A 13,179-nucleotide genomic window follows, 5' to 3' on the forward strand; every position below is an offset into this window, starting at 1 on the left:
CCGGAAAAACTGCTTGTGGTTCACCAGTGTTAGAGAACAACACAGTGGCTCTGTCTGTGGCTATTATTCTAGGTCCTTTGTTGCTATTATGCCGTTTTGTATTATTTACCATAGGTGTTCTGTTGTGCTGTTTCTATATTTGTTTTTAATCAGGGGTGTTTTAGTTTGGGGGTTAACCACTAGAAATTCTTCAGAATTACAGCAACATGCAAGTAAATAAATAATGCATATCATTCAAGATGGCTTGCACCATTTAAAATCAATGGAAAAATTAAAATATGAAATAAACAGACTAAAATATTTTTTAAAATCTAATAAAAATTAAAGCAGGCAAATATAGGGCACAACACTTTCTATAATTTACTTTGCCTGTGGCATGAATGCCTTCCTAAAAAGGGTATTACTCTTTATAAAACAGGAAGGGGGCAACACTTGACTATCTGAGAACAGCACTTTTAATTATTTTTTTGATAGAGATCTACAATTAAAGCAGTGCTTAACTTTGGCATTTCCAATTCCACTAGCAAAAAGCTCAAGACAATAGAAATTGCACAAAGTGGTCCAATCTCACAAAAGTCATTCGAAGGTGGGACCACCTGCAATACATTCAAGACTGATCATTCAACTTTCGGTTATTTTTATTTCTATTTGTTTTTCATGCTAAAATTGGAATTGTAATGTTCTAGAAAATAAGTTTTGCTCCATTTTAGTACCTATAAATATTTCATTATATCTAAAATGTTTGGAATTATTAAAATGTAGAAAATACAGGGAAACTATTTAATTGTTTTTATAAATAACTCAAGGTGGCAAATATAATTAATACTCTTTTCTCCTCCTATTTTTCCCACAATAACAACTTCTGATGGGAAAGAGTTACTGGCTCAATATAGAAAATTCCAGAAAAAATAAGTGGTGTCAAAAGCATATGCATGCTTTTATTACAGGAAGTATCAAACTGATGAACCTTTCATGATTTTTCTTCTAAATAGAGAATGAGTTTTCTATTATTTTAAACAATAATTTCAAATTATTTTAATTATAACATATATTCTGCAAATGGGACAATTAAAGCCAAGAGGCTGTGATGGAATATTTTTGCTAGATGACATCAAACATCTAGTCAACACATTTGATAATCAGGCAAGCCACTTTATCTCCAGGAAATCTTTAAATGGCTGAAGAGTTGGTAATAATACTGAAAAGTCATCTACATACTTCCCTGACTTGCTCAGTTTCTCCAAGTTATCCATCTTAACCACAAGGGAACAAATGTTTCCTAAAAGCTTAAAACAGTGAGCACATACTCTTAACCTCCAATTTAAGACATCTAATAATACTTGAGTATATAATGGAAAACATCATGTATCCCTCCCGTGCTTACTAGCTATCTTCCTAGTTCTGAGGTGCTGTACTGTCAGTTTGTCAAGAATGTTATGAGATTCTAAGCTTTCCATCGAGATTTGCTAATATCTACCCATTAAGGTCATAGTAGAGGAAGAGACAGACTTCAAAGTTGATTGAACGTTATCATATCAAGCCAGAACATTTAATTTTAAGAAAAGTGACCATGCAGAAGCAAATTCAAATAAAACCTGTTCTGAGTTGGGGAATAAGATGCTACGGTGCCTGAAACCAACAGGAAGAGAAGCTCAAGAAGGTCACAGGTCCATATTAGAGGTATTAAAGTTAAAAAAATAATCAAAAAATTATAATGAAAGCAAAAGTGACAGTAAAAGAAGCCAATGAGTAAAAACATACACACACACACCTCTCTTTGAAGGTTAGATACACAAACAACTGAAGGGCAGAAAGCAAGAAAGGACACAGTACATATGGTATAGGAAATGGATTTAAGAATAGATCACAAAGGAATAGTACAGACAAGTAGACCAGAGCAACAGAGGTGTGTCAGGAAAGTAGAATTCATAATGAGCTAAGCTTAGGCAAGGCTGCTGAGGGGGAAGAAAAGCCTTTATACATACATGCCTTTATATAAGGCAAATGAAAAGAATCAGTATACTAGCAGTCAAATAAACATTGTAAAATATTAGCAACAAAGAAACATATTCAACTATTTTGGTTCAGTTCTCCCCAACACAAGACTATGTTAGTACTGCCAAGAAATTTTGGGCAGAACTAAAGCCTGAAACTGGGAGAAACCTAGTCAGGGATTATCTGTTTACTCTGAGTGAATTAAAATTTCCATGACCAAATTAATTCCATCGTGGGTTGCTGAAAAAAAACTAGTTATCATCTGCCCAATTCCTTATGTATTATCTCTGAGAAATCCCGGAGAAGAGATGAATTGCCCGATGACTGGATATTACCCATTATTTTCCAAAAGAAAAAGACCTAGCAAATTAGAAAAAGTAATTTGATTGTAACCTAGGAACATCCTAAAGGGGACTATTAAAAAATGAATCCATAAGCATCTTCAAAAATATATATATAGTAATAACCAGGAGTCAGCATGGACTTCTCAAAAACAAATAATAGTAGAATCTGTTAGTGGGGTGTGTGTGTGTGGATTTCCCTTTCTTGGATGTTTTTAATTGAAGGCTAAAGAGACACCATCTGGGATGCTGGGGTTTGGATTTGATAGTTTAAATGGCATCTTTCAATTTTATAATTCTGTGAAGGTAAATAATTCATTTTTGGGTGCCACATTAATTTAGTCCCAGTTACATTACATGAAATTGGAATTTGCTCTTTACTCAAATCTTTACTTAGAATGTATGCATTCTAAGGACGTTTAATCTATGATCAAATCTGTAGGCACTTCCAAAGATCTATATTAACATAGCTCATGTCAGTGCTAACCACAAACTACCAACTTCCTATTTATAACCAAATATTCATATTGGCAAAGAAACCTTGTCCTTTCCTCAAAAAATTGCTAAATATTACAGGGATGAGTAGGGAAGGAGGAAGAGGTATTAGCCAAATTGGAATTATCACATATACTTTTTTCATGTAGTAAATCAGAAAATTAAATGGATACTCTAGTCACTTAAGAGCAGGACTGAAGCTTGACAGAAACATGGCTAAAAAGCACCTATTTACTTCACAGTTGAAATTTTCAGGCCAAATGAACTGCATCCTAAGCTACCAAAGGGACTTTCTTATGGTCTGTCCAAACCTTTATGCGTTGTCTTTGAAAACTCCTGGAAAAGTGGTAAAGTCCCTGATTACTGGAGAACAGCAGCACAGCAGGATTGGGCAAAGAATTCAAAGCAGCATCTTCATCAAGTGGCTTTTAAAGTGCACACCGTTAGGCTTGCAGTTACTCCATGCAGCGAGCAATTTATATACACTAATTCACCAGAAAGTTGGACACTATGGCCTAACTTAGCTTGAAGAATACATGAATTAACTTGGGAATATCTACTGGTACACTGTAGTGATCCCCAACCTTTTTTTATGCCGCGGCCCGGTACCGGCATCAGCTGGCGCCGCGCCCGTATCGGCATCAACTGGGCGCCGCCATCTTTTGATGAAAAAGTGCTTCCGGTGAGCTTTCACCCGGAAAAGCTCACCGGAAGCACTTTTTTATCAAAAAGATGGCGCGCCCCCAGCAACCAGCGCCCGGTAAGACTTGTTCGCGGACTGCACCGGTCCACGGACCGGCGGTTGGGGACCCCTGCTGTAGAGTCAAATGTTAATTATTCCAGTTTGTAGATGTTAAGAGATCACACATTTTAAGCAACAATTGTTTGCTTATTTGCTTAAATTTCTTGTTTATTTTGACAGTAAATAATTAGCTGCAAAAAATACATCCTGACATATTGTTCAGATGTTTCTGAACAAAACTGCCTGTCCAAATTCCCTTGAAAAGAATTACACCAAACATATTTCACCTTGGGGGGGGGATTATATTCCTCTCTACTTTCAATTATACATTCTTGATTATCTATAGCCGATTCCTCAGGGCACCTTCCTAGATGATTTCAGGCTTAGGGTTTCCTGTCATTCAAGTAGTTTTCTGATATATAAAATTTCAATTAGAAATATGTTGATCATCTACAAGTGGGAGAGAGTTACTCAGTTGGCACTGAATTAACCCCTTCCCCAAAATAAATGAAATCATTGCTTCTTTAAACAACAACTAAGTAAGTAGAAAATAATTATGTTGCTCTTCCCTTGTTGAATCTGAAATCATAAATAATTTATATATTTTCTCAATGTGGCTGAGCAACGTTCTCCATGGAAATAGGTCATTAGACATTAGAAACTGACCCTTATACAACTTGTTTCTGACAGCTTTATCCAATCTGCACATGCACATGAAAATTCTGATAATGCAAGTCTAAGCCTATAACCTATATCTGAAGGCCTCATCAGACCATCTCATTTCATACCTCTCTTTTATTTGACATCACAGCATGATATTTAGAGGGACAGCGTTGCTCAATGTGGGTTCATGCACTACAATACATGAATGGAACTACAGTCTTTTCTGCAAGAACAGGCAGCCTTTCCCAGTTCTCAGTTAGCTTTCTGCACATTGCCTAATTAAACTAACAGGCTAAAAGTGTCATTTGTTCTAAACATATTTGGAGAGAGAACATGAAAGGAAGTCCAAAAAGCTTATGGGAATACAGTATCAATAGGATTAAACTTGAAGTACTTTCCCGGAAGAAAGAAAAGGATTCTGGAGCAAGCACTGAAGAAAAAAACTAACTCACCATGAACTTGATTGATCTCTGAATTCTGAGAAAGGATTTCATCTGCAAGTTTTTGAGCCGTTGGCAAAACTTCAGTATGGTGCACTGTAATCAAATACTGTACAAATTTTTGCAGTTGGTCTCTGTTCATTTGAAAAAGAGTCTCTGAAATGGGAAGATGCAGTTTGACCTGATCTGGCTTGCGGATCCGGTATAAAGAAAGGGCCACAACATGGGCACAGTAAAATATGTCTTTGTTTCCACAGCTACAGGTCACTGAGGTAATCTTGCAACGATCAAAGCTGATAGCCACATTGCAAACAGTTTCTGGCTCGGACTGCATGGCAGGTTCAGTCACGGTACCGCTCAGGTGGAAGCCTGTTCATCAGAAGAAAATAGTCAATTTTAAAAATTGGCAAAATGTGCATTGGCTATTTTAAGCAAGCAAAGTGCTGAATGCATTTAAATAGAATTCACCATCTTAGAAGCAACCGTGGTCTTTAGCAGCAGCCACTAAAGTCACCTAAAAACACTTATATATAAATAGTTCTACATAGGGGTGGGATTCAAAATTTTTAACAGCCAGTTCTGTGGGCATAGTTTAGATGGCGGGCATGGCTTGGTGGTCATGTGACTGGGTGGACATGGCTTGGTGGTCATGTTATTGGGTGGGCGTGGTCAACTCAATATCACTCACATTGAGGCATGCATCTCCTCGCCTGGCCTCTCATGACTGTGGGGATGCTGCAACAGTCGTTAAGTGTGAAAAATGGTCATAAGTCACTTTTTTCAGTGCCATTGTAATTTTGAATGGTCACTCCACACAAGCAAAGTACGAGCAAAGGAGGGGAAAAAAACTCCAGAGACGTTCCTAAGACAGGAAGTCTAGTCCTGCCAAGAACGTAATAAGGGTTAACGGAGAGGCAGTTTCTGTAAGCAACACTAGAATGTTTCCTTCCTGCCTTCCTTACAGGATTAGGTCAGTAATTTCTTCTAACAACCTGTTCTCCGAACTGCTTAGAATGTTAACAACCAGTTCTAGCAAATAGGTGCAGACTGGTAAAATCCTACCCCTGGTTCTACATGAACTAAAATGGTAAGTGTGGTAAATGATGACTAAATACTGGATTTGCTTTAGAACCCTCATAATAATAACAACTTCCAGCACTACATGTTGCAAATGGTAGCTGGAAGCTTCTATCAATGGAATCTAGCAACATTTTAGTGACTTTATTTATTTATTTTAAACCTAATGCTGTGCTCACACATGAAAAATGTCAAAACAATAGGGATAGAAATTATTCAGGAAACTACGCTTTTCTTCTCAACTGTTAGTGTACTATCACAAAGTCTGCATTAAGATTATACTCTGGAGGAAGCTATATGGATTTCCAATTCCAGTGAGTGTATTCATTTGATGCACACAGACCTAGAATAAATAAAACTGACTTCTATGTACAATTTTTTAAAGTTAAGTTGCTATGTGACATCCTAGTACTTCTACTCTATGAATCTTTTACTCTTTACTACCACATATTCTCTTTTCACAGGCTTTTAGATCCACTTATTCTGTTAATCTTGCCACTCTTTCTCAAACTAAAAGCTTGACCACCCAGAGGAAACACCACAGCAGCTGTTATGGAACTGCTTCAAGAACAAGCACTTTTGAGTATTTCTAGATAGGAAATAAACTAGTTTCATGCAGAGAATAAGTTTACTGTAATAGCATTGTTTTAGCCCATTGTTCTATGATGGGCATCCAATTCTTACATAGGCAGTCCTCAAATAACTATGGTAATTGGGACTGAGAAATCTGTCTCTAAACAATGTGGTTGTAAAGACCAACATCACGACTGTGATGACTTAAACAATGGTAGTTCCAGTTGCCCTGTGTGGCTGTTAGGCAAAACATCCCATGATTATCATTTGCAACTTCCTTCTGGCTTTTCCATGGACTTGGGAAAGTCAGCAGGGAAGGTTGCAAATGATGATAATGTGACAGCAGGGTACTGTGGTTCTTGTAATTGTGAGCCATTAGCCAAGTGCCTGATTCATGATCACATGATCGCAGGGATGCTGCAACAGCTGCAACTGCAAGGAATGGTTGTAAGTCTTTTTATTCACCATAATCATAATTTCAAGTGGTCACTGAATAAGAACTACCTGTAGAATGCTTTTATGTGTTACTGTTTGTGTGGGGAGAAAGCACTCAAATATGTCGGTCCACCTCTTTCTCAGTGTGACATATAAATACCCATGACAACCTGACATACTAAGAAAAATATGACTGATAAAGAGTTTTTAAAAAATAATAAAATAAAATAATAAAATACCTTAGCTTGATGATGACACATGGATTCATTTTTGGAATGAACATTCTTCTGCAAAATCAGTAAGAATCAACCCATTCCACCAACAGGCTTCAACAAAGAATTATTTCTCAAATATAGTACCATACTTAATAAAAGCAAAACTATCTTCCACATGTAAACATGTATAATTCTTTAATGTATACCTTTTCACAATGAGTTGATTATTTTTCAATTACATGTAATCATTTCTTTAGAAAAACACAATTTTGATATGATGTCAGAATTCAGTGGCTTAGATTTTTTTAAATATCATCTCTGAAAATAAGTACTTGTGTGATAGGTAATCATGGAATACTCATGAAAAAAATTATATGTATGACCAGTTCCTTTCAGTGAATATAAAGACTACAATTCATAGGCACACATACAGAAAGAAATACACAATTCCATCTCTTTCAGCTCCTCATCAACTTTTATACTTGATCAGATTTGGGGCAGAGCATGGGTGAGTGAAAAGGTAAGGAAAATCAGTAAAGATTACTTTTATCTTTTACAGTGAGGAGATTTGTCAGAAATAACAAAATACAATTAATATTTTTCACTTCCACTATAGTGACACTCCACTGCTTGAATGAAAACTTATAAATGGAATCATATAGAAGATCTCAAGATGTTCTCAGGAATACAGTGGTTTCCCAGCAGCTCTAATAATTACACTAAGGAAAAGAAATGCTGAGGACCAGAAGGAAAAACCAAATTTGTCATAAATAATGCAGGTAATCTTTTAATTCTGGCAATTACTCTTTTTTTTTTTTTTTACCTTTGGAAGAATATATTATTTACTGCAATCTCCTCTAACAGATATTACATTTCCAATCAAGACAGCAGCAAAGTTTTGCCAAAACCCACAGCTAGAAATGGCACAAGAAAGAAAAGTAATGAAGTATGCAATGTCCTACCTCAACTTCAAGATCCAGATGACCTAGACCAGTGGTTCTTAACCTGGGCGATATTGCCCCCCGGGGGCAATTTCATTTTTCAGGGGGGCGATGGAATGAAAAGGGGCGACGCAGGGGCAAAGGAATGGAAGGGGGGCGATATGGGAGCAATGGAGCGAGACGTTTTGGGGACACTTTTGAGACTTTTTTCGTACAGTGAACCACTGTATATCTGTCGTACAAAAACATCAGATCGGTCGCTATTAGTGGATTGAACTGTGTTTTTAAATGTTCCTCCAGCTAGCTTCAGTACAGAACGCCGGACATATGTGAATACGCATCGCTCATCTTCATATGCGTTGAGCAGCAGCCTCTATCAATCTACCCATTAAATTTGTTGCTCTGATTTTTGTTGCTTTCCTTCTGTAAAAATTTTCTTTGTGTCTTTTTAACCCTTTTTACAGTGTGCATGAATATATATTTTCCTCGAATCTTAATTTAGTTTCAGAGTTCAGAGTTTCAGAGTTTAGTTTTCATCTTGAAATTCTTAGTTCCTGCATTGAGGTTTGTTCTTATGCCCTTTTTATATTTCTTTTTGCGTCTTAAAATTAACTTGTAATTAAATCATTAAATGTTACTGGTTTTTTGGGGTATTTCATTTTCTTGCAATTGAATTTTGTTTTCAGTGGTGATTGCATTTAAGTGTCTTGAATAAATAAGATAATAATGAAATACATATATCACGAAGTTTGGGAGTGACGTGATGGGTGGCATCAGAATTTTTCACACAGTTGAGATATGGGAAAAAGACTGGAAATAAATTATTTGCATCGATATGTCCTGATGACAATTTTAAAGAAAACAAAAAACGTGTTTGCATAAATTGAAGAATTATTTCCCTGTGTTGTGATTGAGAGGTTATGTTGGGGGAGGGGGGCGATGATAACTTCCTCAATGGCTCAAGGGGGTGATTCTTTCAAAAAGATTAAGAACCACTGACCTAGATGACTCCTTGACATATGATGCCTGGGAAATTCTGAGGGATGAAGTCTACATATCTTAAAATTGCTGAGGTTGAGAAACTATGGTCTAGAATACTCCCACCTATGCCAGAGACTGATCCAAAAACATTTTGCTTCCAAAGTATTTGTTTTTTATTTATTTATTTATTTGATTTGTCAATCGCTTACAAGATAACAGGTATAAGTATAAACATAGTTACGAATACATGAGATGGATACATATAAGAAAAATAAAAAGAAATAATAGGACAGGGACGATAGACACGATTCGTGTGCTTATGCATGCCCCCTACAGGCCTCTTAGGAAAGGGGTGAGGTCAATAGTAGACAGTCTAAGGTTAAAGTTTTTGGGGTTTGGGAAAGAAACCACAGTCAGGTAGAGTATTCCAAACATTGACCACTCTGTTGCTGAAGTTGTATTTCCTGCAATCAAGTTTGGTGCAGTTAACCTTGAGTTTGTATCTATTGTGTGCTCTTGTATTGTTATGGTTGAAGCTGAAGTATTCATTTACAGGTAGGACACTGCAATGTATGATTTTATATATTGTATTTAGATCGGACCAAAGGCGGCATAGTTCTAGGTTTTCTAGGTCTAGAGTTTCAAGTCTGGTGGCATAAGGTATTCTGCAATTGGTAGAGGAGCGGAGAACTCTTCTTGTGAAATATTTCTGGACTTTCTCAACTGTGTTAATATCAGATACATGATGTGGGTTCCAGACTGATGAGCTGTATTCAAGTATTGGTCTAGAAATTTTTTTGTATGCTCTAGTTAGTAGTGTGATATTACCAGAGAAAAAGCTACATAGGATTAGGTTAACAACTCTTAATGCCTTTTTGGCTATGTAGTTACAGTGGGCTCTAGCACTTAGATCATTAGAGATGAATACTCCAAGGTCCTTGACAGAGTTTGGATCCTCAACCAGGTCTTGACTATTCAGTTTTGCCACAAATCTTACTACCCCATTTGAACAGGTATGAACTTTGGGGGAAAAAACAAGGCAACCTCTTTTCCAGCAATCCCAAACAGAGAAGATAATGTTTTTGGATTAGATTTTTTTTTTGTAATGCATACCATGGACACGCTCACCAAATGACTACCACAAGAGACTTGCCTACTCATAAAATGACTGTGTGGTAGGCATTCCCAGTCATAAAATACTAATTTGCTATAAAGTAAATTAGCATTTGCCACTCTCATACAAGAAAGAGGATCAAGGTGGATGGAGCCTCTATATCCAGGAGGGCTCTAAAAATATTTTAAAGTTAATTAAGAATCATATTTTGCTCTATCTGCTGTCTTTGGCCTCATGGACCAAAGTAATCCCAGTTAACTCTTTCAAACTATAGTTTTGAAAGTTTCCTTTTAAAAGTGACCTTTAATTAATAGTTGTAAAAAATGAGAGACAGATTTCCCCTTCAAGGGTTTTCCAATATGGTAACAATTATTCCCTTCATGCATATCCTGTTCAAGCTGTGAACCGTTTTAGCAAGATACTAACAGTCTTCTGTAGATAGCAAATCTGAACAATTTATATTACCTTACCCCTCAAGCAATATCAGGGGCAAAACCAGAGAGAAATGATCAGCCACCTCAATAAATGAATCATATACATAACAGACATATCAAAGGCACTCAGATCTTTTTCCCTCTTAAATTCACACTCAAAGTGTATCCCTTTTACTTCTTCCTGTATCTGGAATAATGAAGAACTATTTCCCTTTTTTAGTATTTTAGATTGCATATGCTAGTTCCTTAAAAAAAATAATTATTATTCTCAAATAGTACCTTATCTAGCCAGTAGAGATGGAGATAAGGAATTTCACATTTGATGTTTTTTACTTCCAATACAGTCTTGCTGTAAAATTAAATGTTTGCTAGCTCCATGAAAACTAGAGTACAGTATCTCACCGTGGTACTCCCTTCTTTTCATTGTTACCTGCATCATGTAAATGAAGGGAACAATTATATATGCAATATAGGGTTTATTTGTATCCCACCTTTCCTCAGTGGTCTATAGTAATCTACTAATTTTATTTCTACAATAATCTTGTAAGTGGATAAGGACCAGCAAAAGTAACCTATTCTATATCATGCAATGAATTCCATGGTCGCATAAGAATTTGAATTTGGCTCTTTAGGGACTTCATGCAATACTTTAATCCCTACCCTTACACTGGTTATGTGTATGTCAGAGTGACAGAGGAAAAATGTCACCAGTAAGAATGAAAGGCATGTGCCAACCTTTTTCTCTCTAGCAATGCCTCTCTCCAACAGTCATTTTGTGATTATTAGTAGAAGTTTTATTAACATGCTACTGTTGCTCATGTTGCTCAAAACCTTATGGAACCCAACAAACCCAAAGCAGAGTTTTGAATTTAAGTTACTACAGACCCTTATCCACTTTTCCTGTTTATGTCAAAGCCTGTCTTTACCGATAAGGATTGTGGAAACCATCAAGAGCCTCAAACATTTCCTTTGTTTGTTTAGTTCTGTCCAGGGTCACCATTTGGTTACATAGTTTAAACACATGTCTGTAAAACTACATTACTCTTTAGAATGGGGAGGGGGTGTTTTCAGGGAAATGTTTATTTGAAACTACAAATATGTCACTTGTTTTCTCCTCATGATTTCTCCCCAATCGGAGAGGTTGAAGGAGGGGAGATAAAAAAAATCTAATACTCTGTTATTTTCTCTTACTACCAGTAGATAACACTACTTCAAAAATAGAGGATTTGGGATTGTTTTTTTTTTTTTTTTACAAATGGACATTGACTAGTTATGACAATGACACTAAGACAGTATCTGACTAGTCATTGAATGAGATGACTGAAAAGTGTAAATTCCACTAGAGATTCCTTCCTTGCAAGAAGAGATGGTTAGAAACTGCCTGTCTGCCGGTATTTTTTATTGCAACATGAACAAATATCTGCTTGTCCTTTGGAGTAATTTGAATTTAATACAGTGTAACAGATGAGCAATCTGCTTTATAAACTAGTTCCAACCTTCCTGCCGCCCACCCCTCAAACATTCTTGGATATGCTTCCCTTAAGAGCATATCTCAGCACATCTTGCTGGCTCTGGTAGCCAAAATGCCCCCCACTTTCATCTCTCTCCAGTCTCTTGTGGACCATACAGCATAAATTAGCTATTCATTATGTGTGAGGGAGTCACAGATAAAGGTGCACCCTGCTGCGAAAGACTGCTACTTTATATGTCAATTTCAGAATAAAAGCATCTGCTACCTTACTAACATGTATATTTAAAGCCACCACATATAATACACTGTTCATTGCTTGTTTATTCAGATATTATGAACATCTCAGTAGCATTACTCAAAATGATTCCCTCTGTGTCTTCCCTTTCCCACTACTCCTTGCAATCTACTCCCCACACCCCAAAGTGGCTTGCTTGTCAGTTTTGTTTCAAGATAGTGTTCAGCATACATAAGCACTGTAGATTAAAATTAAAACTTTCTGGCTTGCTATTTGAGTGTGGATCTCAAATAATAAGAAAGTAACACTCAGAACAAAAACTGAGTCACAAACTAACTAAAAATATTACTCGTATCTAATTCAAAAAAGTTCTTCTGAGAAGCTTCTACCACACCCGCTTGAAGTCTGTAACACATCTACTCTAGTGGTGGGATTCAATTTTTTTACTACCGGTTCTGTGGGCATGGCTTGGTAGGCGTGGCAGGGGAAGGATACTGTAAAATCTCCAGTCAGAGGTGGTATTTGTTGGTTCTCTGTACTATTCAAAATTTCCACTACTGGTTCTCCAGAACTGGTCAGAACCTGCTGAATATTACCTCTGATCTACTCCTAGGGTTTTTTTTTAGGCCCTGACTGAAGACCAACATTTTCACCTGGAATTGGTTTGGTTTTCCTTCCCTTTCCTTCCTTCTTTTTTCTTGATTGAATCCCCATCTGCCTAATGTGAGAAGTAAAGAGAATAAGAAGCACAAATTCTAGACAGACAACAAATGAAATAAATTGTATTGGGTGAGAATTGAGGAAAAAAACCAGATATCATCAATTACAACTGACTCAACTAACCACAAAAAGCGACACAAAAAACAATTTTAAAGCTTTATAACTGAAATTTCTAAAGCTCAAGCCAATATAACTTTTTCAGCTTTACTAGTAATCCAGGGGTGGGATTCAAAAATCCCAGCAACCAGTTCACTGCCTTGTTGCTGGATGGGCGTGGCCATGGTAGGCAGGGTCTACCCAAGAGTGG

At 36.7% G+C, this 13,179-nt stretch overlaps 1 protein-coding gene across 1 annotated transcript in view; it reads right to left on the reverse strand.

The window, feature by feature from the left end:
* The window catches only part of ZSWIM6 (zinc finger SWIM-type containing 6), a 100,553-nt gene that overhangs the window by 52,018 nt on the left and 35,356 nt on the right, over window positions 1-13,179 (reverse strand). The window contains exon 2 of the mRNA XM_026670523.2: window positions 4,689-5,045. Within this exon, the coding sequence (XP_026526308.2) occupies window positions 4,689-5,045 (357 nt within the window). The remainder of the gene's footprint in view (window positions 1-4,688; window positions 5,046-13,179) is intronic.

Source organism: Notechis scutatus, chromosome 2, assembly GCF_049901735.1.
Source record: "Notechis scutatus isolate UNSWTSFEM ecotype Mainland chromosome 2, rNotScu1.2, whole genome shotgun sequence".
In the NCBI taxonomy this organism is placed as follows: Eukaryota; Metazoa; Chordata; class Lepidosauria; order Squamata; family Elapidae; genus Notechis; species Notechis scutatus.